Source organism: Sorghum bicolor, chromosome 3 (assembly GCF_000003195.3).
Source record: "Sorghum bicolor cultivar BTx623 chromosome 3, Sorghum_bicolor_NCBIv3, whole genome shotgun sequence".
NCBI classification, from domain to species: domain Eukaryota; kingdom Viridiplantae; phylum Streptophyta; class Magnoliopsida; order Poales; family Poaceae; genus Sorghum; species Sorghum bicolor.
The window spans coordinates 16,886,716-16,914,420 of NC_012872.2; the positions used below are offsets into that span (position 1 = coordinate 16,886,716).

At 41.8% G+C, this 27,705-nt stretch overlaps 1 protein-coding gene across 1 annotated transcript; it reads right to left on the minus strand.

The window, feature by feature from the left end:
- Positions 113 to 15,849, minus strand: LOC8086323 (serine/threonine-protein phosphatase 4 regulatory subunit 3). The gene is made up of 25 exons (XM_021455450.1): positions 15,509 to 15,849; positions 11,916 to 11,996; positions 10,990 to 11,089; positions 10,827 to 10,911; positions 10,686 to 10,735; positions 10,539 to 10,604; positions 9,409 to 9,488; positions 8,698 to 8,757; positions 7,444 to 7,543; positions 7,289 to 7,366; positions 7,110 to 7,177; positions 6,959 to 7,027; positions 6,510 to 6,587; positions 6,331 to 6,426; positions 5,546 to 5,616; positions 4,991 to 5,068; positions 4,806 to 4,899; positions 3,918 to 4,016; positions 2,934 to 3,148; positions 2,729 to 2,843; positions 2,056 to 2,187; positions 1,826 to 1,939; positions 1,571 to 1,680; positions 1,321 to 1,437; positions 113 to 1,136 (listed from the first exon to the last, which is right to left on the minus strand). Exons 1-25 carry the CDS (start codon positions 15,584 to 15,586, stop codon positions 653 to 655), a joined length of 2,718 nt encoding a protein of 905 aa, XP_021311125.1. The 5' UTR covers positions 15,587 to 15,849; the 3' UTR covers positions 113 to 652.

Sequence of the window (27,705 nt, forward strand, 5' to 3'; positions counted from 1 at the left end):
TAACCCAGATATACATCGAACATTATTCACTGTTGAAATTCTCCCTTACTGTAGTCCTGAGTAATTTGTGCCAAATGTGCAGAATCACATCTTTGGCTTAAAGAAGAAAACATTATGCATAAATTATTGTATCACAAGGCTAGATTAATTATCCAAGACAGCATGTCCAACCCAATCTATGAACCAACAAATTACAATCGTATAGATGAGTTAGCACAACTCTTGCAAAAACGCTATTCAACAGAAACTATGCCTTAATCCTACTTGTTTTACAACAGTAACATCAGAGTCAATGATTGTGAAGAAAAATAATGAAGTTGAAGGCACATATTCACTGCTACTCCATTAGCTCATAAACAGATACAATAGCGAGCGCAGCAGCAGGAGCAAGGCCCATTCAATGTTCGAATCTACAGTCATTCCAATTCTCATGTTTGTCAGATCTTTCCTTGCGGAAAATTAACTTTACAGGCTCAAAAAGGGGTAACTGGAATTTTACTTGAGATGTAAAGGTAGCTGCAATCTATGTCACCTCCAATCATGCTTCCAGCTTGATATCAATGAATTCAGCCTTCGAAGCCAACCACATTCCAATTCCTTCCTGTTGGCTAGAGAACAGGTTGGGTACAGGGGCAAACCAGCTGTGGAGTAGTCATCTTACTGAATAAGGCTCTGAATCACTTGTGTTTGTAGTATTTACAGCCTTCTCGGGAGACATACTGCCCACATCTTTTATACAATCACTGCCAGCTTGTCGTGAAGTTTCCGTGTTCTCTACAGAATGTTGATGCTCCTCAGAGTTAGTGCCACGCTCCCTAAAAACACCATTGGCTTCAGTACTTGGCGTGGCTGATGTAGGCAAGTGGGAAGCATGCTTGTTTTGTAGATCTGTGTGCTTAATAGCTGTACTAGTAACAGCAGCAATTTTAGCACAACTAATTCTGGTTTCTATTTTTTGCCTCCTGCGACCCTCCCCATCTGCATGTTTCCCATCCACTGCATTCACTGGCTTCCGCTTCACCGGGGATATGTTTAATGGCACATCATCCTCTGCAGGCCTAGAAGGCTCCTTTGGTGGTGGATTAAAGTCCTCATCATCATCATCGTCATAGTCCACAAGTCCAGCAGATTTAGGCCTGAAAAGGCAGGGATCAATACTGAAGCAACCAACATTTACAAATTAAACTAGAACTTATGGAGTTCTGCATGGTTTGATTTTCAAGATTGTCATTAAACGTAACATGAGAAAGCAATACAACAGATATAAGCTACCACGTGGGAACTCAAGATCATATCAGACTGTATCTGAAGAAACAATACCTGGAGGCACCATCAGTGTCGTCGGCTTCACTTCCATTAGGGACCTTAGGCTTAGGTTTGCTATGCTGGTTTTGTGCATGTTTAGGCCGCCGGCCAGAGCCCGAATCTTCTTCATCACTAGAAAGAACAATATCATTTCACTTGAAAATTCACTGTATAATCTCTGAACATAATAGCACCCTTGAATATCCAATCTCGCCTATATATTACTAATAATGAAGAAATTACCAGTAAGAAAACAATAACATACCTGTCCTCATTGAAGTAGTCTTCCTCTTCCTTCTCAAGACCTCTTTGTTCTGCCTTCTTTCTCATGTCAGGCACACTAGCATTCAACCTTTGTTCAACACTCTCCATGTACTTGTCAAAAGAAGGAAGAAACAAAAGAGAGACCATCTCACTCAATAATGCATAAGGTAGGCAGAAACTAGTGTTAGCACTATGAAAGTGTCACTTTATCAGAAGCTCAACATGGGATGCACTAGTACACAAGAAATGGTTCAACCTGGTTATACTTGAGTTTGAAGGCCTGAATACTCCCAAAGTGTTCAAACTTGGCAAGTTCATCCTGTTCCCAGAAAGTCTCGATAACATAGAGAATGAGAGCTTTTATATTTTCCTGCAGGTAAAGTATCCAGTGCATAAGGCAGAATTCATAGTGGTGAAGTAAAAGCCAGAATTCGAAGTGGCAACCAAGTAAAACACAAAATTCAAAGCGACAACCTAAAGTCGTACCTTTCGTATGTATTCCAACAATTCAAGTACTCCTGAATGTAGCATGTTGTATCTCTCCCCATTGTCAACAAAGACATCAATTATTGGTTTCAACAAGTTGAACTTCACAACATGGCGAATGAGATGCTCATCCTACAAAATATAAAAGGATAGATAAAGTGGGATACAAGAATGATGCCTAGCTGCTTGTTTAATTAACACACATAATGGGGATCCGTTATTTAGCCATATATCTGGATTGTAGGAAGCATAAGTGAAAATATATATGCCCCGGTAGTTGCACTGAGAATCCAGCAAATAAAGCAATCAAACAATGACAAATATTGGGGCCTTGTTTAAATCACGAATAAACAGTTAGTTCAGGAAATCATGGTTTGCTAACATTAAAGCGGGCGAGCTATTATCCTGCAGATATCACCTAGGAACAGTTCTTTGCAAGAAACTATTGTGCTAAAGGTAAAATGCAATGCCTGGTAATAGCATATACTTTATATTTGAAACTTACAATAGCACATCATTAGTGGGCTGAAACTACATCTACCATAAAATGAGCTCTGCAAGAGCTAGGATACATTGAGGAACACTTAAACCATGATAGTGCATAACTTCAAGGGAACTTCCAATTTTCTAACAACGTAAAAAGAAAAAAAAAATCAAAATCCATAAATCTTACATTTCTGGATATAATAGTACGCATAAACCTAACAGCTGCTACAACCAAAAACTTCTCCCTCCGTCGAGTCAATGTAAGGATTTTCTCGATAGCATTGTTTATAAGAAAATTGCACCTATACAAGATTAACAAACATTTAGAAACATGCATATAAAGATCGTAGAAGTATCAAGGTATAGTGGAAGAAGTTTGTACAGAGTAGTACTTAATTCTGTAGGGATGATGAACTACACAAAAGCACAGCAGTTCACAAACATTTAACAAAATCTCAGGCTTGATACGGTGTCCTTCAGCATTTCCACCAACACGTACAGAGTTAGATGTTGATCGAGACAAGCTCCTCAGGGGACAAGAGGATGCTATTACATCAACCAAATAGTCAAGATGCCTTTCGTAGAAAATCTCAATAATTATGTCTCTCTGCAGCAAGGAATGAAGACTTAGTGCAGCTAAATCAGGTCAGAGAATTTTGTGAATTTCAGAGATTTTTAACAGATTCCAAGTTTTCAACACAAGATGCTATAAAATGACCATGATCTACCACGGTACCACCACGAAAGTTACCAAAAACAATGGCAACTTTTTTTCTCAAATACACAGGAGAGCTGTGTATCATTATATTAAGAAGAAAAAAATAACAATGGCAAACTATGCATCAGAGTTCAGAGATAAGCAAAGTGGAAAGCAATAACAAATGGGTAAGTCCAGAAGAGACAAGCAATCCATAACCCCATGATTAATAATTGAATCATTCAACAGATTGTGCCCTAGGTGGCAAATGGTAGGGATGTGTAATACTGTAGTACTATAAACACAGTCCACATCACCATACTGAAAGTAAAAGTCGGAAACTTGAACTAGCATGGGAAAATCTATTTCCATGGTTGTATAGTAGTGGAGTTCCAAATAATTTTATCAATTAAATATCACATATTACAAATATGTGAGCCCAATTTGTAAGACTCAAACTCAAATTAACAACTCAAGAGGTAGTGCGACTACAGAGTGAAAGCTAATATACCTAAACTCAGTTTGGCAGAAAACGTAACTTACATTAAATATCACATATAACAAAATATGTGAGCTCAATTTGTAAGACTCAAACTCAAATGAACAACTCAAGAGGTAGTGCGACTACAGAGTGAAAGCTAATATACCTAAACTCAGTTTGGCAGAAAACGTAACTTACATGTGCTCCAGACATAGTGAAAGAATCCATCAATATGCGCAGGATTTCTAGAAACTGGCAGTGCATTTCCTCACCGAAGTCAGTTACCATGCCTTTCACCTAAAAATTAGCATTGAAATTATACACAAAACATGACTAGGAAGAAATAATAATACAGAGGCATTGAGAAAATAAGGGAAAGTTTGGAAATCTTTCATTTCACTTCAATTGCATCCAAGAGTAAATGAACTCGCTGGTGACAGATAGATTCTTGTGTTTTATGGCTATATCACTAGAAAAATACATATTTAGATCATATCCAAAGAGGCCCTGTTATTATTTCTTGTTTAAAATATCTGAGATAAGAAATGCACAGTTGCACCCCAGTTCAGCTAAATGATTAACAGTTTCATATATTCAAAATGCTAATCCCTCTGATCAGAGATATAACTACTTCTGAATGTCAACAGTCTACAAGATTGAAATTTAACCACTCATTTGTATAGGATTATGATATTTATAAAAAATAAAGGTTGTTACAGAAGTATTTTCTAATATTGAATCTACTAATATCGATCTTATGTTGTAAATCTACCTACATATGTATACTCAATATAGTTAAAGCATAAAATGATAAAATGGTTCACAAAAATGAATCCTAAATGATTTATAGTTTCAATCAGAGGGAGCACAAAGGATGGAATAAGTGTTACTCCCCCCATTCCACATTATAAGACGTTTTGGCTCTAGATACATTGCCTTTTCTATGTATATCTAGATATAGTGTATATCTAAGCGCATAGCAAAAGCTATGTATCTAGAAAAGCCAAAACATCTTATAGTTTGGAGTGGAGGGAGTACTGTATGAAAGCCTTTAATGATTTCAGACGTCAAGAAGTTGCAACTTACCAGAAGTCCTAGAAGAGAATTTCCTTCTTGCTGGACAATATATGACCTCAATAGGTTAGGGTCCTGATTAAGAAAAAGTATAAGGATGTCTGTCCTGCATTCATCAATAAACTGCAGTTAGAACATCGAACATAATGTGGTTCACCAACAAAGATGCTCAGATAAATGCACTCTTTAATAAGTACCCAGCTGAAACGATTTTTCTATCTTGACTCTGCAACACTTCAGAAATTATTTCAAAAACGCCTTCACCTGAAAGATCCCTGAAGAAAAATTGGTGGTTAGCTCCTGGATACTAAGAATTCCGGCAACCAAAAAGAGTTCACAGCTATCTTAAAGTAGAGCAGCATATTTGTCTTCGAATCTGTAAGGTACATTGGGTTGGTTGTATGCACTCTATTAGTCACATTGTGCACAACGATTTAAGGTTATACGTATTAGATAATAAACACATAAAAAATCTGAATGATAACCCCTGATATACCTATAACAAGATATCCTCAGCAATCTGAAGTCAAACGATAGCGAGGCAAAGCACAGGGCTGCCAAGCAGAGAAAACAATGACAACACCAAGTTCAGGCACACCGGAACTATATGATCATATTTCTTTTTGTTTTTGTAGTACAGATAGCCTGCAGCCATGCATTTACACATTTGGAGAATTGATACAATACCGTGGCAGTGTTGTGTTATGCCTTTTACAGGTAGAAAGAAAGAAGAATGAAATTGAAGGACCTACCGAAACAGTCGCAGTTGCTGAACAAGTGGTAGACTCTTACTAAGTGTGCAAAATTCATGCAAGAACAGAACCTGGAAATACAGAAACATCGTTAGCAGGGTCAACAAAAAAGATGCAAGGCATTCCATTTCCAACCCAGGTTCCAGCAATTGCAAGGAAAACAGACTGGCGAAGCAAGGTAGCTTACTCCAGATTAACTAATCATAAAGATAAGAGAACTTTTGTGATAGCAAATGCAAGTGACGAAATCTTGAGCAATTTCATTAGAAATGAGGTGGGCCCAAAATGTGCGAGCCACATACAGAAGTCTGGGAGACGGAGTGGCAACTTTTAAGGTGATGAAACTTTTGTGTAGCATTAACCCGAATTCCCTAAAGACAAGCAAAACCTAAACATCCAACGTCCTATGAAGAACAACTAGACTCAAGTAATAATCAGATTTAGCAATTATATAATTCATTCAATAAAAAATAACACAGATCTTAAACAAAGCCCAGCTAATCCAGCTGTCTCTTGTTATGTTAGGAAATAAAGGAACACCAAAAAAAAATCAATAAAAATCATGAAGATAGTGACATTTTCAGTCCTAGATTATCATTTGCATCAATGCCAACAGCAATGGGGCAGAGTCTTGCCTTATTAGCTTCAACTATCTAACTCAATTCCATTGTGATGATGCTAACTAATTTACAATAGTGAGTTAGTGACTTCACTCAAGAACTGTTAAAAAACGAAGACAACAGATCAGCATTAACAAGAACAATAAAGCCTTCTGCCCTTCTCACCAATTCTCGTTTTGATTCCATAGAAATATCTGATGACCTCATCCTAGCAAATAGTTGTCTTATAAAAAGTGCATCATCCTTTAGCAAGGAAATAACCTGCAGGCAGATCATTATATCACAAGTAACAAATGGGAGACAATTTAAGGATACCAACACTGTGGTGAGGCAGAAACACTAACAGAAGCATTATTTGAGTGTATCATTGTGTTCAGACTTGCTAGAGTGGCATCATCCAATATTCGTGGTAGTATAACATCCTGCAAATGCCCCCCAAAAAAGTCATGCCCTAGAAGAGGCTAAGTAAAAGGAATATTAACATATACTCTCTCCATCCCAAATTATAAGTCATTCCAAGAATCTTTGAGAGTCAAAGTATATCGAGTTTGACCAAATTTATAGGATAAGATAATAACAGATATGATATCAACTAAGTATCACTAGGTTCTTCATTAATTATATTTTCATAACATACATATCTATTTGATGTCATAAATCTTTGTAATTTTTTCTATAATTTTGGTCAAACTTGAGATACTTTGACTTTCCAAGATTCTTGGAATGACTTATAATTTGGGATGGAGGGCAAGGAGGTACAAAACTTAGCTAACAATTATGAAGAGACACTGACCTTAAGATAGCCTATTCTGTATGTTTGATGAATCTTCGAAACAACAGAAACATTTTCAATATGTATGGCCTGTGGCAGATACATGGTTATATGTACATTAAATAACATTTCTTCTCAAGCACGACAACATGTGCAAGAAAACTCAGAATACCTCTTTGAAAACTACATGATCTTTTAGAAAAGCACGGTGCTTTTGCACTCTTGGAACCTCTGGATCATCTGTACAGAGTATATCTAGTTAAATTAAGAAACCAGCAACCTTGGATGACATGACTGCATGCTGTAATGAAGGTATATGAGAAACATGGGATAACAATGGAGATAGCATACATTCAAGGGCACCTATTATGTCAAGAATAAACTCATCAGAGAAAATCTTGTCAAAGATCGATGGACTGTTCAACAATACTGCAGAATGAAAATTAATAATCAGTACCAGTATAAAAACGCTAGCAAGTGCACTTTTCATACAGGCATGTACTTACTTATTCCCTTGACCAATTTGAAAATCATGTGAAGATCATCTATGTTCTCTAAATCCTCGCACATTCTGAAAATGTCCACTAGCTTTGGGAAAAAGTCACGCTGCAGGAATTTGCATGTAGAATAGTTCAAGACTTCAGTCAAAGAAAAATCATGCCCAAAAAAGATGGCATAGTCAATTCTATGCATCTGTTGTTATGCAGCCCTCTCCGAAGTTTTAGTGACACTTAGTTATGTTGGTCCCCATCAAACCAACAAAAAGAGTCAAGAAGGGATTTCAGCAGGAAAGCACCATCGATCAGTTTATTAAAGTATTAAGACCATTCTTATTTTGAGTTAATGGCACCATACATCGGATTTGAAGAAAATGCCATGCCACCATTGTCTATCCATAACAGTCATTCCAGTCTAACTGGATTCATATTTCATCAAACCACCCACCCATACATGAGATCAGAATCATATAATTAGATTCATGCAGTTGGATTGCAACTATGTGTTCTTATCACCATCACCATTCGAAAGCCTCCTTATATCGCTCATTAGAAAACATTTGACCTACTGTTACATGAATGTACAACAATAACTAGTCCGATCATAAGAACAGTGAGACTCAAGCAAACATCTCTATTTGAATGGAAAGAGATGAGTTTAACAAATCTTATGTCAAGATGACATCTACACTACACAGGCATGAGACATTGTGTAGGCAATAGTACAATTATTTAATCAAGAAAAGAAATGGCTCCTTAGGCGACTGCTACATATTCTGACAAACTAGCATGTGGAAAATAATCTTGCTTAAACATTATCTACAAACAAAACTCTACATAAGATTATTTCATCTAATGTCTACGAAAGAGTTAGGCTAAAAGAACAATCAAACTGAGAGTGTATTGGCCAATAATGCAGCATATGATGCGTCTCGCCCATCAATAATGAATTTTCAACAAACAAACTATGGATGCCGCAATATTGAGACTTGAGAGGCATTTTCCCAAAAAACTCAACAGAAAGCTCAAGTTTACTTATTTTCAAAATCACTCTAATAAGGAGGCACAAATGCATCCATCTGTAGGCTTTTGTTGGAATTAATGTGCTGTACCAAACCCATGTTCCATACTTCAGGGAGTAACATGTGTTTGGTTGATGTTTCGATGAAATTAATATCTTACAATACAATTAGCACAATGCTAACAAGAAACCAGCACATTTCGTACATGTGCCCATGACATGGCAACGTTCAGATAGCTTACATCTTGTGTTATCAACTCTGCCACGTGGATTTGATCTGTAATGCCACCCTCCAATACAGTCTGCAGATTATTGTCACCGGTATTTTTAAATTAGTTCATTTAAGCTCCCAAGGATCAAGAGAATATATGATAATTTCCTTATTGATAAAACCTTATTGATAAATGTATCACTGTACCTGGCGGATCTTTGCGACTGTTGAGAACCCCCCCTCCCCCCAAAAAAATAATAATAATAATAACAACAACAACAACAACAACAAAAGCAAAAGGTACATATCAGACTAGCAATATCAGCAATGCCTTTCAACAGACAGACAGACTGGCCTGGTTCCAAAACTGTCTCAATTCACAAACAACCCTACAACCCCATTCACCGCTAGTAACAATGATTACATACGAAAACAGATAATCATAGTTTTACCTTCACACTCTGGGCTACACTAGACAAATATAAGAATAAGCAGCTAGTCAAAAGCTAGTATGGGACTACCAAATTTCAACATGTATTCATCAAGATATCAGACTTAAAAAAGACATGATCAGGCAAGAGCAAACTATATTCTCGGCCCAGACAGAATGCATATTACTAGTGCCACAATGATAGCAAGAGTAAACATTGAACCAAAACATAAAATAAATAAATGTTGTGACTATGTGTTGAAGGCCAAATAATAACATTTTCATATGAGAAGAAGAAAAGAAAAATCTAACCTTCAAAATAAAAGGAAGATTAGACAACTCAACAGGAGGAAGCTCCCTGAATTCGCCGTTAGCAGAGCGGAATGAATCATCTGCAGAGGGGAGCATGATTACTAGACATAACAGTGAGACAAACACTAGATGAGGTAAAGTACACATGCATATATGCTAGACACTAATATGAGCCGCAGCTAAGCAAAGTGGACAGTAATATGAACTGCAGCCGAGCAAAGCACAAGTCATTGCTCATTGTTCACATGTTTGCATAACAAAGTGTAAGAAAAAATGTGGAGAAGAAACCAGAAATAAACAAAAGGTTAATGAACCAAAATTAGGCCAGAAAAACATGCCCATAACTCTGAAGAGCAAGTGAATCATCTTTTATCAACTTCAGGAGTTGGCATTGTCATGTTTTATCCATTAGTTTATACCTAACTGCACACCTTAATAAGAAACATAACTACAGATGATGTATATTAATCATTTATTACTACCATAGTTAACAAGTGGAAGAAACAGGCTACTTTTGTCTCCATAATGTATATGGGGCTGAGAGGAACTTTCTTTTCATTTTGGCCTGATACATCTCAAGAATGATTCTTTCATTCGCCAAGCATCTCAGGCAATTTAAGAAAGTGATGGCCTAAGGATATTTTCTGCCTTTGATTGCATTCAAAAATATTACCAGATAATACAAGCTCTTCAGCATAGTACATTGAATAAGACTTTGATACATTAATCATATTTTTAGGAATTCTATATGAGGTCGTCATGACTCATGAGTCAAAAATTGTTGTGAATGTTTGAGGACAATTGAAGGAATTGTTTTAGTTATCAAGCTAACTGTAAGTACAAAATAGAGTGGCAAATGATTACTGAACAATACTAACATAGGACACATTTATATTCAAATAGTGCAAGCCTTTTCATTCACGTAACACCAAGCAAAAATAGTGAACGGCTGGGTTCTAGTTGTGCTGCACTCCAGAATCTAGTCACCTACTTTGCAATGGACAGTAAGATACTTTCTGTTATGTCCCCAAAATAGACATTTTCAGCAAATTGCTTTAAAATAATTTCAAAATGAATGTTTTTGAAAAGATGCCACAATCTCAAGCGGACATTCAGAAAAATGGGTGTACCATTTGAATGCATTATTCTAGAAGCTTCTAGAGATTCTGATGATTGACGAGGACCAACTTCCAGAGCTGCAGACATGGTTAAGATGAGAAGAGCATGCAAATATGTGTTGTATGAATAACAGTCGCAGCTGATTTTAAAAAACTCACCACCAAGGTTACTGAACTGAAGGTTTCTCTGAATTTCACATATGTGTTCCCTGCACAGCACCAACAAAGAACACAAAATAAACCAAAGGGAGCAATTGAACAAAAACTTGGTAACTGCGCCACAGCTCTTGCTTCCATCACCATATGTAGGAGCATCCTGCAGCTTCCTGAAAGCTTAGCGCTAAGTCTGTCGCTGCTTCACGATCTCTCCATGAAATGATTGTTTCTAACAAAGAAAATGGATTAGAAAGTTGCAAAAAGATATACATTAGCGCGAAAATAGAATGATACTGTGTTAGTTCACCTTCTTGTTTTCTGTAAATATCGTCAGATGTGATGTTGTGCATAAGTAGCGTCTCATTGTCCTCTTCATCTAAAACAGTCAAACCAAGTTCTTTTGAACCCTGGAACCAACCCAAGAATAAGTCATATAACGTCCAAAAAGTACGCCCACAGATTAGAAATCATAATACAATGACATACCCCGCGCGTTGCTGCGGGAATTGCGGATTAGTAGATTATGTAGTATACTTATTTGTCTTGCTGGCATGGACACTACAGTTGTCATGTGTGCTATTGGATTTTAATTGTATATATGTGATAGTGCATTGCATGTTGAGATAAATAGTTATTAAGGTTTTACTTAGTGGATTTTAATTCAATATGGTAGTGCATTGCTTAGGTGGATAGCTTGCATGCTTAGAGAAATAGTTAGTGGGGTTTAGGATTATAAGAGTTATAGATGACAGAATACCATGGTGCCATAGACTACAAGTAATTTCTGCTTGTTTTCATTTGTATTGCAATATTGCTTTACTTTTACACCGGGACACTGATCCATGAATCACCCATCAAGTAATTTGTGCTTATTTTCATTTTTATTGGACTATTGCTTTAGTTTTACATCAGGACACTGTTCCATGAATCACCATCACAGTATGAAATATGAAAATGGTGTCTACTTTGACAAGGTTTTTTTTATGTTCCCTTGAATTGACAAAAACAAAATTTGAAAATTTGACAATGTCATTATTATTTGTAGAAACAGCATGACGGCCAAATGAAGCACGTCGAAACAAGGTTCTAATGTAGCAAAACTGAAAGTAGATTTAGAGGCAAAAAAATATTTGGGCACTATCAAAGAAAATCAGGAGAAAGTGTGAGAATTTTCTAGAGCCATGAATAAGAAATAATAAATACCACACATATTAGCAAAGAAATTTTTCATACCTCAATGTAATCAATAGAAACATGACCTGTTCCTTGATCGTCCCACTTGCCACCATCAGTCAAACGGTATACTTTGACACGCTGGAACAGTTAGAATTGTAACCATCATTTATAGTATATACGGAGTAACTAAAAGGCTTAAAATTAGACTGAGCGTATTGGTCAAATACGGAAACTAATATGATCTTGCACTGCTCAATAAGAGATAATGAAAGGTAAAAATCATGCATTTCAAACAGAAAGGATAATGACAGTAGTCCGGTGCCAGTATACGACCTATTTCCATGTAACAAAAGTAACAAACCACATTTTCTACTTCAAATGTGGTGTTCAATTCCATCTCTAAGGTACGTTTATCCCACAAATTTTGACGATTTGGCATAACTATGGCATCGGGAACAAAAATGTGCTTGACATGGGAGCTCCTCTTTGATGTACCAGTTAGACAGAGCTACACCAGGACGAATTCTCAATGTCCTTGGGAGGACTTGTTGACACTTGTCATGTATAGACACTAGCACATTGTTCCATATACATAGATCCACACCTGCGGTTTAGGTATCTCTAATAGGGATCCTATATTAAAATTAGTTCATCAAGTTGATGAGAAAAACAATGGACGACTGAAGCCTGCTCACTTGTAACTATCAGAATCAAGGGAAGATTCAAAATCTTTCCCATAGATAGACCAACAAAAAAGGTCAGCAGCTTTTGAGCGGTCAAGGTGGAATTCATAACTCAACTACAGCAGTCACAACACCTCATAGTGATGTCTTACCATTTTAAATCTGACTTGACTCGTACATTATTCACTTATTCTATATATAATAGTAAACAGGCAAACTTTCTCTCCACCCATTTTTTCGTCCACCTCACCCCAACTCCCCAGACAGTGGAGAGTTTATTCCGTTCCGCTTTTTTTACTTCTCAAACTGCACTCACGCCCTCCGTGTCTCGTATGTGACCCGAACTCATGATTCATACTCATACAAGTTAGAACAACTCGCGTCTACTGATGATAAACATAGAGTCTGATTCCAACACGTATTGAGCCGCGGCCTACGTATCCCAGACTCATGACCGTGCTCATACGAGTTAGAACAACTCGCATCTATCGATGATAGGAAAGCCTTAATTCCTATATATATTGGGTTCCGTTGCAACACACAGGCATGTTTGCTAGCCTTTACTTATATGTGACTGAAAGAAAAACAAAGCCCATCATTCGATTAGGGGGAGGTTATAAGCTCTTGTATTCCCCACTCAAAATCCATACAAGACTTGTTGGGACAACTGTTCCCTCTATCTCAGCTGCTAAGTGACCTATGCTTGCCTCTTCCATTTGCCAATTTCTGATCACATTTAGGTACATGGACGACTAAATGTCCAACTAGCCGACTAGGACCGACTAATCGACCCTGATCAACAACTAATCGTGATTAGTCGTCTTATGGTGGTCTTATGACTAGCCTCAATTATATGATCTGATAACACTGTTAGTAATACATTCAATCATATTTGATTTTTGTGTGCAAGTTCTGGTCTTCCAATCCTGCTTTTGCCAGTAATTGCTATTACAATTTGCAAGGTAATTTACTACTTTCACTATTAAAATTGTCATATCTGTATGCTTCCGATGCACTTATCAGTATTCGTGCTGCATAATAAGTGACATCCAACCAGCAGAAGAGACTTTTCTAATCTGCCTACTACTATATCCATACCAAAGTCTGTGTCTGTTTTCCAGAATATTACAAAGGCGTACGTGGTCCGTAGAATTGTGTTAAGAACTTTGGTTTGCATTGGACCAAGGTGGGCCAAAAGACCATGGCTGCATGGGGTTAAGGTTTGTAACAAGACAGATAGATATAGTTTGGTTGATAGAACTAGACAGCTTGAGAGACAGAATAAAATAATGCTTCACCATTATATTATATGTGTGGACCTCCTCCATAGAGATAACCTAAAAAGGCTACCAGTTAACACAAATCAAGCCTTCACTTGGACAAATAACTAGCACTGTCAGGACTCATCAAAATTTGCAAATTCCTTTGATCCAATCACATCAATGCTAAGACTTCTACTGGGACTCTTGACATGGTTAGACTGTCACCCTGTTATCCATCTCTGCTGCACTGGATTTGCCCTGTAGACTCTCCCGTAATATGCCCAGCTACTGTGGTACCTTGCTATCATTGGTACCTCTGCTGCACCTCAACCTAATGACATGCTGCTGCAGGGGCCTCTTATGGCATTTTCTTAAGGATACACTTTGTTGGTTCTATTCTCATATGTTGACTAGCGTCATCATCCCCCCCCCCCCCCCCTCTTTCAGGTCCGGCTCTCTTATCCACAATAAAAATTCTGCACTAGTGAAACATTCATCAGGCATCATCTAGTCCATGGGAAAGATGTCTAACAAAACCATGGCTATCAGTGTTTGTTTAATACTGAAGTGACCAATACTTGGATTGGATAGTATAACTACAGATACAAATATGATCATAGATCAGATGGCAGCTATCACAAGCTGTTTTGGTCTTTCTGACATACACAACAACCACTGAATGGGAGCACCATGAGTTCCTTTTTTATCTTTCTTTTAGGTCAAACTACCAAATTGCATGGTAATACTGTCTTTTCAGGAGTGCTGCAAATACAAAGTCGATTTTTTCTCCAATGAAGTGGACATTCAATGAAGCTAGGATATTTGGCTTCAGAGGAACAAAATCACACACGGTACATATAATCAAATGATGCAAAAAATTTAAATCAAAGAAACTTCTGCTCCTAGAAGTTGAGCTAATCAATGTAGATCACTTCCACCTAAGCTGGAACTTTTGATTGCATATAAAATTTCAGATCAGATGAGCAGGCTCTACAGTTTTCAAGATAGAAGTACATTACTGCCGGCACACAGCTAATATATACTGGCATTTGTATCAATATATTAGTCAATCAAGCATGCCCCATGTTGACGTAATGATATGGGTAGTGACTACATCATGATCAAGGCACATTCGTCTTCATTTAAATTCGCAAATTCATCGTGCTACAAAGTAAAGACAAGGCTAATACACATGCCGAAAATGCTCACATCCGACTATCACCAATAAGTTCACTGACAGAGTCGGAAACCAGGTGACACAGACTAACTCTGCAGTAAAGCAGGTCTCACCTAGTTCCAAACATGCAGGTTCTGGTACAGCAGCATGGGGATTGCAAAAAAACAAAAACCCCTACCTTATTCCTCATGAATTAAAAAAAAAACAAATCTTATGATAGTTCGTTCATTACTACAGTTCACCAAGAAGTAAGCACAACCAATCAATCCCTCTCGAAACACTAAATTACCAGCTCCAAGAGCAGCTAACTCGGATCTAAGGCACGGTTGGCCCCCATAAATTCCCCACCGCCCCCATGCAAAATTCCCGACAGTTCCCTTCCAGAAACCCACTACGCGCTAGCAAACTAATATCAAGACACGCGAAGGACTCAGGTTTAGCCAATCAAATAGCAGGGAGCGGATCTACGCATCGTGAAGCTCCGAGAATCGTACAGAGTAGCCAAGAAGTAGGGAGGGGAGACCTCACCTGCATGCTGCTGGCGTGCGACGCCACCGCTGCGGCATCGCCCCCGGCCTCCGCGTCCCTCCGCTCCTGCTCCGCCATCAGCCGCGCGCCGCGGTCGGCCTCTGCCTGTCTCCTCTTCCGCCGGAGCCTTACAGGGCGGGGCGCGAGCCTCTTCAACCGCCGGGCGATTCTTCAGCGGGTCGAGGGTGCGGGCGGCGAAACCCTAACCACCATCAACGAGCTGCGGGCCTGCGGCTGCCGCTCTCCTCCTCTTCCGCCCTCTCGCTCCTCCAGGCGGCCGTCGCCTTTCCCCTTTTACCCCTCCAGTTTTCGTCAATATTTTTTGCGCGCGTGTTCGTTATGTTTACCCCCTCGCAGTCGCAATGGAGATTTTGGAGAAGGGAAAGGAACCTGGAGTGGTGGACGTGGACCGTGGACACAAGGTAGAGTGACGATAATGGGGCAGACAGGTACGTCACGGTCGGAGATATTGGTCATCGCCTCATCGGCACGCTTCTGCGAGAAGAAAAAAAAAAACTAGCGCCGCGTGGTTTGTGGTCGAGGTGTACCGAACAAAACTTGGGTTAACTATCTCCTCCCATTCCGTAAGAAGTGCACTTCTAAGTTTAAAATTTATTCCAAAATAAGAATATATATATAGGGTAAATTTTCTTTAGGCTTTGTTGAAAAAATTTCGGCACTTTCGTTTGTTTGTGGTAATTATTGTCTAACTATGGACTAAATAGGTTCAAAAGATTCGTTTCGTCAATTCTGACCAAACTGTGCAATTATTTTTTATTTTTGTCTACATTTAATACTCCATACATGCGTCTAAAGATTCGATGTGACGAAGAATCTAGAAAAATTTTGAGTTTTTAGATGAAAGTAAACAAGGCCTTACTCCCTGGGAATAACTACTCCCACCTAGTTTACACCGAAAGAGCCTCCCAACGTGGTGTCCAGAGTCTATTAGCGGGTTAATTAAGCAGACCCGTTAATATAATGAATATAAGGAGCAAGATACGGTCATCATTTGCGGGCGTCTAGGGGCAGGGGCCATAGCCTATGCGGCAGCGGCGGTTTTCTCGCTCCAATACACTAGCGCCCGCCAGCCACGGTACAGTCCAAGTATAGTAGATTGAAACCATGCATGTCGTTGTTCCTAATATGATCAATTTGATTATCCTTAATTGTAAGTATAGGTCCGATCTTTCCAATAGGTAACTGGTAAATTCAATTTGTGAAGATCTCGACATTAGCGATCTGGCTTCAAATCAGACACGATTTGAACCCTGCAACCGTTACACCACTGCTCCGTTGGTTATCAACCAAGCACAACTTGATTGACCTCACCAAAAAGGCTTTTCCTATAAGCGAATCGAAGAACACAAGCAAGAAGGTTTAAACACGCAATCTGAAATTGCAAATATGAATGACGCGAGTATCAAAAAAGAGTTCAAGAACTCGGTTCTAAAGGACTAATCGACATAGTGGAGGAGAGCAAGAATGTGGGCCCGAGATCACTGTAAAATGATTTGTCACCACAGTTACAATGGACAATTCAGTTTCTCGATGGAAAAACTAAACTCTAAACAAAACTCGAGTCTCAACAGTGGTAGCTGTGTGGAATATAAAAGAGAGGCGTTCTAGGGTTGAAGGCGACCAGAGAAGATGCCCACAACTTGGGCTTAAGGCTAGACTCGATACATGACCAAGTTGGCCCAAAATAGGTGATACGGCACCTTGCTATGGTCGCACAGATTAATCTATGGGCCATCTGGAGCTAGAACTAGATCCAAAACAACGGCGTCGTCATTCCCTTTCCAACGAGTCCAAGATCTCCATGTTTTGATGTCGTATGAGGGAGTTATGATCAAAACATTGACGATGTGTCTGCTAAATCCGAGGGTGACGTGGGAGCTAAGTTGGAGATGAGTTGCAACTTGGGAAAGACGATGGTGTAGACGTGTCCAACATGGTGATGTCCTCATCATCCTCCCCTCCTTGAATTGGAGTTGTCCTCGACTCCATCTTGGCGATGTCCTCATCATCCTCTTCTTTTAGAATTGGAGTTGTCCTCGACTTCATCCTATCAACAAACTCCTGCAAAAGGTTAGTGACAGCAGGCAATACACAAGACATAATAGATTGATAAAACATAGTATAACATGGTGCATCTAGATTATCACATAAATCAGCAGTAACAGAAGTTGTAGCAAAAAAAGCACCTCCTTGTAACTTAATCCCATTATTTTGAACAATGTCTATCGAAGGTTTATTGTTAATCTCTTAAGTATGTTTAACAATATCTATAGGCGACAAAGGTAGCAAAGTAATTTTTTTGTCCTTATACATGAAAGTGTATGTATTAGTTCTACCATGATGGAAAGCATTAGGATCAAATTTCTATAGACATCCTAATAAAATTGAACAAGCTTGCATAGGTATAACATCAAAATCAGTAGTATTATGATAAAAGCTTGTGAAAAAGCTAAGGTGGACTGATTTAGTTATCCTAGTTTTACCACTAGTAGAAGCACCCAGACTGGCACCTTTCTTCAGCTGTTAAGACTGCACATTAGACAATATCCTAGAAAAAATGGAGGTGTAGATAGCTATGGTGCAACAGGAATCTTGGGCATCTCTAGCTCGAAACGTTGCTGAAAATTCCTCTCAGTGTTAGACCTGAAAGGTTGGTGTTGTTTGTGTCCCTGTACTTCTCGTTCTACCTTAATAGCAAGATGATACAATTGGGAAAAATTGTGTCATTCTTTGTAATCAAGAATATTTTGTATATCATGGTTTAAACCACCAAAGAATACAGCACTAACATCAACATCATCTTCATTTACACCACAACGTGCTAAGCCAATAAACAATTCTTGATAGTATGCTTCTACTCCTTTATATCCTTGTTTTAAAGTTTGGAGTTTCAAACGTAAATTACATTGGTAATTAGGAGTAACAAAATGAGATTTCATATGTTGCTTTAAAGCATTCCAAGTTTGAGGTACAGCAGCAGCATTATTAGCATTGCAAAGATCACTCCACCAAAACAAAGCAAAATTAGTAAACTCGCTATTAGCAAGTCTAACTCTATGCTCAGAGCATCTCCAAGAGTTTGGTAAATTGACTTGCTAAATCTTGAGTTTTAGCAAGTTGCTAATTGATTTGGCAAGTGAAAAAAGTGCTCTCTCCAAAGAGTTTTGTATTCCAACTTGGTAAATTCATAAAAGTAGGCCCACCTAGTATCCTTCCGTGACTTTTGGCGTTCGCTGTTGTCGGTCGATAACGTCAACTTTTATTATAACTTTAAATCTGAAGGAGAACATAAATACACACTATGGGTTTAAACTAACAATTTCCACGAGTTTTGTATATTCTGTATTTTTTAGGGTGAATTTCAGGAAAGCTGGAAAAGAGGGACTCTAATGCAAAACAAACACGGAAACGTATCCGCCACGCGAGAGGATTCACGAACACTCTAGAAGACACCCGACGCGAGGGGGGAGCCAGCGGTCGCCAGGTGGGGCCGACTGGCCCCACCCTAGCGCCGGTCGGTGCCCTCCTTTAGGGTCTCGCTCTCCCTTCTGGAAGCTTCCTCCACCGCCTTTGAGGAGTCATCTCGGCCCTTGGTTAAGTCGGTTTGATCCGACTACGCATGCGAATCCCACCGGACTATAAATACGTGGGCAGACCCCGCAGGAGAGACACCTCATTATTCATCAAGGCCTCAAGCCATCAAGAATCAAGCGCCTTCAAGTTCATCAAGAGCCTTCTAGTCCATAGTTCTAGTTAGTTAGATTAGAAGTAGAGGAGATCTAGTTCTTCATCAGGATCTGGAGCCCCTGGCGTTGGTCTGGAGCGCAAGAGTTTGGTAATAGATCTAGTTCTTACTTTATAGTATTCAATTGTATATTAGGAAGACTTTATTCTCAATAGATTCTTATATTCTTAATTACATTAGTCATTGTCTACTTTGATTATATGCTAGGATAGTTGGTTTGATCTTATTGAATTCATGTATTTGCTCGTATAGCGTTTACCTAATCGATCGTTGGGTAGATGATAGACAATATGTAGACGTGGTGTCTAGATATCTTGTTTGTCTGCGAGTGCCCCTGACGTGTCTTGTCATGTGGTAGCCCGCGTAGGTGACAGCTGCGTTGGTTTCTCTATAGTCCACCCTCCGTACGTAGGGCTAGCATGTGCGCGGTCGCGAAGGAGGTGACGGTTGCATCTTAAAACCCTCATTAGTTGATGCCTCTTTACATATAATTATGATATAGGGTTGACTTAACGATGATTTCTAGATGTAATTGCACTAATTAGAGTTATTCATTGGCATAGTTATAGAATTACCTTAGATTCAACTCCCTAGTTTATCTATTGGCTAACTATTATTATGACTAGTAGATGTTCTGATTATTATTCTTATATATGATACTTGATGATTATGCTATCACTATTATTTATCATTATTTATCTTGTGACCTCTGCCTGTTATGAGTAGATTATAGGACTTAGGTAATATCATTTATTCATTCTTATCAATATAATAGATATAGTTTAACCCTTAGCCTTCCTAGTGGTATAAATATAAATCAACAACCTAGATACTTCCCTAGGTAAAATGCTACAACGATATAATTATCTGTCCGCTTGCAGAACCAATTTAGTTTATAATTAAATTCATATTTGTTATTCTCTGTCTTTACAGTAGAACATGTGAATCTATATTAAATTCCTAGCAATATAATTATGGATGATAACCTACTTTGTGCATAGGAATGTTGGATTGGTTTATTGCTATTTGACAAGTTAATTAATACCGTGCATTTCTGGTGTTGTTACTAGGAGTAGGATTTATCTCTATTTTTAGTGATGATGGTAGTAAATGTCAACATTCGCTCACACCACGAGCCCGCGACTCTTCGCCTCATGCCGTCTCGATCCTTTGCCGACGCTCCCTCCCCTCGCGCTATGCCGATCTTCCTGGCTGCACCGCCATTGTCCTCCTTCCTCCTGCTGCTCCTATCGGTCTCCTCCTACAATCAAAGATGGCCAAGTGCAGCCAGGGAGAATCTGCAGTAAGGCGGGCATCTCCTCCTTCTATCAATCAGGTCAATATGTCATCCCATGGTTCTCCTCCCATCGGTCTTTGTTCATGCGGTTTCATGCCACCATTGTTGATTCGACAATCTTTGTCCTTCAAGAGTCATGTCTAGGAAGAGATCCCATCTTCGAATTCGATGATGATGACTCTTTGATTTCATCGGTTGCTGAAATTATCAAAACCTTTTTGAATGAAAAAAGAAAACATGGTGGCTCCATCCCAGGTCATATAGTTATTTACCGTGATAGAGAAGGCGGGCATGACAGGATGTTTAAAGATTATTTGGCCGAAAATCCAACATACGGCCCTAAAATTTTCCGTCGAAGGTTTTTGTTTTTTCACTTTGAATTGATTTGTTGTATGTTCATAAATATCATTGTTGTTGTTAAACTATGGTTTTGTTTTTTAGGTACAGGATGTCTAGGGATCTTTTCATACGTATAATGAATGTTGTGGAAGTGCATGATGATTACTTTGTACAGAAAAGGAATGCAGCAAATGTACTTGCATTGAGTTGCTTCCAAAAGATCACTGCCGCAATGCGTATGCTCACATATGGGTTATAGCTAATCGACAGATGAGTACATGCGCATTGGCAAAAGTACTACACTTGAGAGCCTACGTTGGTTTGTTGTTGCAGTGGATGAAATTTTTGGAGAAGAATACTGTAGATATCCCAATGAGGCTAACATAGCACGCCTATTTGTAATGGGTGAGGAAAAAGGCTTTCTAGGAATGTTAGGGTCAATCGATTGTATGCACTGGGCGTGAAAGAACTGTCCATATGACAAACGAGGTCAGTACAAGGGGCATGTAGACAAGCCCACTATCATTGTGGAGATCGTTGCTTCAAATGATCTTTGGATATGGCATAGCTTCTTTGGAATGCCTGGGTCTCATAACTACATCAACGTTCTTGATAGATCTCCTTTGTTTGATAATTTGGCAGAAGGTATAGCATCTGAAGTGAACTATTCTATTAATGGTCATGATTATACAATGGGCTACTATCTTGCAGATGGTATATACCTCTCATGGGCTACTTTAGTGAAAACAATCACTCATCCTATGGGTAACAAGAGGCAATATTTTGCCAAAGCTCAAGAAGTAGTGAGGAAGATGGTGGACAGAGCTTTTGGGGTACTTCAATCTAGGTTTACCATTGTATGAGGACCAGCTCATTTTTGAGACCTAGAGACATTGTCAATGATCATGATGGCTTGTGTGATTATGCACAACATAATTATCGAAGATGAAGGATTCATGGTTAATCCTAATGAGCGTTTCGAGTACGATGGTGAAAATGTTGAACCCAATCATGACCAAGCTCATCACATACTTGAGGAATTTATTGAGGCGCACAAAAGAATTCAGGACAAGGAAATACATGTGCAGTTGAAAGAAGACCTCATTGATCACCTGTGGAACCAACATCCAGATTTATATTAGATACCTTTGTTTGAATTTTATGTTATTTATTAGATTTAAATTTGTGGAACAAACAAGGAAGAACCAAGATGCATTTTATTTCTGAATGTTTGTATGTCTCACTGATGACATATGATGATGAATTGATTTTATGCACACCTCACCTAGATTTCCGTCCCTGAACGCAGCAACACCTGGTCAGCAGCAGCTGGACGCATTGAGTTGCCGACCAACAGCACTAGCACCTTGTCGGCGTCTAAACTCGTCGTCTAGACACTAACGAGTAATAAGTCTGCGTGTCCTCCTAAACCCAAATGGTGATGCAAGGGAAACACAGGGAGTTATACTGGTTCGGGCTAAGAATGCCCTACGTCCAGTGTGAGAGTCGGAGTCTGTATTGCCTTGCACCCGAGAGTGCTTGTAGTAGGGTGTACAAGCTGGTTGCGAGAGAGGGCTAAGTCCCAAGTCTCGATTTTGAGGAGTGGACAGAGTAGTGCTCGTTACTCTGGAGTTAGCGCTATCTGGGGTTTAAGCGTACGTTGCTGTCTTGCCTGGTGTTCTTGTGGCCGTTTTGAAGTGTGCACTGCCTCCTCTTTTATAGCCTCAAGGGGACACAGGGTTTTTACATACGTTGACTGGTAATCTACCTCTAGTAAGTGGTGAAATAATAGTGCCGACCCTGTGAGATCTTTGCCCATCTCGTCCTTGGGGTATGGTTGACAGTGTGGCTGCTCCTGTGGAGAATTTACCGAGCCCTATTGAGGTCGTGGTGGTCGGGTCGGTGACACTGCCGCATGTCCTGCAATAGTAGGGAAAAGACAGCCATAGTGACAAGGGTTAACTCCTTCCATACCTTCTTTTACTGTGAGGCGGTACTTCACAGTGAAAGATGTAAGGCTACACAGTGGCTGGAGTGGTTTGAATAGTTGCTGTCGTGCCCAACCGCAGTATGGGGGTTATGGCGAGCGTCACATCGGAGGTACGGTCAACGTGCGTTGGAAGCCTGGCTCCAAGACGGAGGCTCGGGCGAGGCGGTGTTTGCGCCCGAGCCCAAGAGGGGTCGGGCGAGGCGGGACTTAGATCCGAGGCTAAGGGGTCGGGCGAGACGGAGCTTGCGCCCAAGGCCAAGGGGTCGGGCGAGATGGAGCTTGCGCTCGAGCCCTGGGACGTTTTGAGCGTTTGCTTTATTCTTTTTTGTGATTTTTATTCCCTTGATTTGGGTATCCCGTTTTATGGTACCCAACAGTAGCCCCCGAGCCTATGGAGGGGTGAAGATGCCCCTTCAGAGGCTCTTTTAAAGGGACAATTTTGTTGAACTGGGATTTGTTACTTCCTTCGGGGGGTGCGCGCGAGCGCACCCGCCGGGTGTAGCCCCCGAGCCTTTTGGAGGAATGGTGCTATTCCTTCAAAGGCTTTTACTCCTTAGCATTATCGCCGGGAGTATTTGAAGGGTAGGTTACGTGTTCTTTACACGCAGTGCTTGTTCCCCTTATGCGGGGAAGCCCCCGAGCCCATTCCCCACAAGGGTCGATCAGAGGTTCTTTCTCGTCTTGTCGTTACGCCCCTCATTCGTCCTTTCGCTCGGAGGAGGGATGGATAGCGCCGTACTACCCTCAGTGGGCGAGTATCGACGTTCCCGGGGAGCTGCTAGCGGGTAGATCCAAGCGGATGCCCAAGTCCCGTTCGATAGGGGTCGGATTGTGGCCCTATGGGCACATCTCGAAATAATGCGTGCGTGGGTGTAGTAGGCATGAGAATCGGGAGAAGTGGGCGCTTTGAATTTTTCACCTAGTTAATGAGGCGGACGGCGGTTGCTCTTTTTCTCGTCGATCTGCTGCGTGGGAGGCGAAGCCGCGGTACGCCCTTTCTATAAAAGCCGCCGCGTGTCGACGAAAGCTGGTCGGCAGTCTACCTTGGGGTATACCCACGGTAGTAGTTTATCGGTAGACGGTGCGCAAACTACGAACTCGATGGTGACGCAAGACACGGACAAGCTTTTTATCCAGGTTCGGCCGCCGAGTTGGCGTAATACCTACATCCTGTGTCTGGTTGTATTGATTTGTGTTGAGAGAATATGATGTGTCCTAGGGGGGTCCCTTGCCCCTCCTTATATAGTCTGGAGGGCAGGGTTACAGATCTGGAAACTAATCCTAGTCGGTTACAATTGCCATGGATAATTCGATATCAATTCCTATTCTAACCGACTAGAATCCTGCTTGATCTCCCCATCTTGTTTCCTTGCGCGAAACTCCAGGTTGTCGGATCAAGCCTTGAACTCGTCTCGTAATGGGCCAAGCTTCCTGGCCGAAGTCTAACCGTAAGGGTATATGGGTTTATACCCCCACAGCTAGTCCCCGAGCACCATGTATTGTGATGTAACACGCCGTCTTGAGCTTCTTCGATCAATGAGACTTGACGTCTTCAATAAGTGGGAAAGTCACCCAAACATTTGCAACGGTTCTTTGACCAACTCAAAAGACAGTTGATCAACATTGATATCGAAGAAGCGAGTTGTTCGAAGAATACATGGTGCTCTAAATTAAAAAAGATTTCTTTCCTGGTGAAGTGTGCCCACTTTACTTTTTTGAAAGGTATAAACATCAAAAAAGCAAGCATATTCACCGCAAGGTGAAGTGTGCCCACTTAGTCCCCGAGCCTGGTAGTAGGTGACGTAGGCACGTGGTGCCAGGGTCAAAATAAAAGTCCTCAAAGAAATTCTGTAACTGAGATGCATCGCCAGATGCATCGTACCGATGTAGTCCCCGAGCTTGCTGGAAGGCAAAGTATGAGCCTTGTAGCAAGGTCTAAAAAATTGAATTTACCAGTCCGTCTGCAATTGAATAGACTAATCGACCAGTCCCCGGGTGTATAATAGTATGACGACCAGTCCCCAAGCACCAAGTGCGCTCCTTAGAATTCTGCGTTGCTATACTGTACGACCAGTCCCCGAGCATCGAGTTCTCGGTGGTCGGTGCAGTCTTTGAAGTTCCGAGCTGATAGACTGGGCGACCAGTCCCCGAGCGTCGAGTGCTCGGTGGTCGGTGCAGTCCTTGAAGTTCCGAGCTGATAGACTGGGCGACCAGTCCCCGAGCGTCGAGTGCTCGGTGGTCGGTGCAGTCCTTGAAGTTCCGAGCTGATAGACTGGGCGACCAGTCCCCGAGCGTCGAGTGCTCGGTGGTCAGTGCAGTCCCCGGACTGTTGACTCTCTGGCATATTTGTCTTCTTTTTATTGAAACGATCTTTTCAGTTAAAGTTGACATGACGAGACCTCCTGATGGGTTGTCAGATGGACGCATGAAAAGTTGCGCCTGGCAACTGTACAGCCGCCCTTTGTGTGGTTTGAGAAAAAGGGAACCATCAATTGGTACAAAAACTCCGCCGCATTAATTGTCTATAATCATTATAAACCGAAACGCCGCATCCGCCGCATGGCCCGCCCACTTCCCGAGAATACGGGAAGTGGGAGAGGTGGAGTTGCGGGTTATAAAAGCCTGACAGTTCCGCCTGTACTCCTTACCCTGCCATTGCCCTCAAGCCTTCCATTTTCGTCTCCTTCAATCACCTGCATCTTCGTAACCCAAATCCACTTCTCACCTCCAATGGCGAAGAGCAACACCAAGAAGAGGGCTGAACTGATGGCCAAGGAGTGGAAGAAGTCCCGCAGCACCACCAAATCCCTCGGTGACCTCGTCGACATGGGACTCCTGCACAGCTCGGAGCTCGGCGGCTGGAGAGCACCGGAAGGAGAAAGCTTCCCCGACCCTCGTGCCGGTGAGATCGTCGTGTTTGAAGATTTCGTTAAGAGGGGCTTTGGGGTTCCGGTTCATCCTTTTCTCCAAGGTCTTCTTCTGTATTATGAGATCGGGATTTGCAATCTGCACCCGAACTCAATTCTCCTTATTTCCACGTTTATTCATCTGTGCGAGGCCTATGTTGGCATAGAGCTGCACTTCGATCTTTTTCGTTACCTTTTCTGCTTGAGGAAGAAGGGAGCAGTTGGAGGCTCCAAGGTTGCAGGTGGAGTGTACCTCAACCTTCGTGATGGAATGAAGAATCACTACCTGCACTGTCCATGGAACACTTCCTTGACCGAATGGTATAGGAAGTGGTTCTACGTCAGGGAGGAACCGGGCAGCTCCACGTTCTGCGACGTGGGGTACATTCCCGAGAAGAGGGTAAGCTGGACCGACCGCCCGGAGTTCGACGGTCAAGTGGCGGATCTGATGAAGCTGATCGACTGGTCGCGCCTGGATGGGCTTGGCGTGGTCGGCAACTTCATTTGTCGTCGGGTGATGCCCTGCCAGAAGAGGGTGCACTCGGCGTACGAGTATTCCGGAAGCGTGGACCCGACCAGGATGCGACCGGAGATCTTGGAGAAGGCGGAGGTACAATGGCTGTTGAACGAGCTGTTCAACTTTGCGGACGGAGGCTTCATCCGCGGTAGTGATCGGGTGCAAGCCTTCAAGTTAGGCCGACCAGCACCAAAGGTATGTTGCAGAGTATTTTGTTTTAGCATTCGTATATCGTCTGTAGCTGACTCATCTTTGTTGCTTTTGCAGATCGGCGATGTCGACCGGTGCACAGTGTATGTATCACTGGCACCGGGGATGGAGAATCCTGCGGGAGAAGACTTGCCAGAAGGCAATGCTGCTAGGTGTACTCGTTACACCAGCAGTGAGGAGGAACAAGCCCGCCCCGTCCCGACCACCGAGGAGAGGGTAGCGGGGAAAAGGCCATTGCCGGCAGATCCCTTGCCGACACCGATGTTGCCAGCAGATCTACCGGCGGAGAGCAGCCAAGCGCCGAAGCGTTGTCGGCTCGTGCGGATCGTTGACGACGACGACGACGACGAGGAGGCTGCGCCGTCGTTAGTCCGACGGCCTCGGAGCCGCCCAGATAATGCGCCGGCCGCTACTGATCGAGTGGCCAGCGACCCCCCTGCACCGCAAGTTGTCGAGATGGGGGCGCAGGTGCCGACCGGCCGGGCGAGGAGGAGGTTCACCGCGACCCACCGTCGATCAGACCTGTAAGTGTTCGACTTACGTATTTTGGACTCCTCTTTGCTTTTTTTTTAAAATTATACTTTTGTTCCTGTAGTGCGGCGTCGGATGTCGACCCCGGCCAGGCTGCCAGCCAGGGGACGGGCGAGCCTGTCCACGCTGCTGAAGATACGGCCCCCCAGACCACAGAGCAGCCTACAGCTGCAGCCGCGCCTGGGAGCACCGAGGGGCTCCCGACCGCGGCACCGACTACGACAGGCAGCCCGACCAGGGCTGAAGGGGCTCCCCCAGCTGGCTCCACAGAGGAGGAGGGAAGATCCCCGACCCCTCCTCCTGCCAGGGGGAGTGAAGTCCCCACGCCGCCCCGAGCAGGTACCTCTTCGGCCGCAGGCTCCCCAGGTCTGGTCCGAGGGCCAGTAATGCCTGGGACCACCACCGGGGGTGACGCAGCGCAGGAGGAGGAAACCCGGGCGGCCTCCGATGACGAGGTGGAAGAGATTGAGGGTCGTCCCCGTGATGGCCGCCAACACGTGTATGTGTGGCGCCAACGCGGGGATCACTTTATCGGGCATGAGGAGCTCGCCGAGACCGAGGAGGCCGCCAGGGTGGAGCGTGCGGCCAACCGCCTCGTCGACGAAGTCAAGGTAAGCGACTTTTTGTACTGCTGTACATTT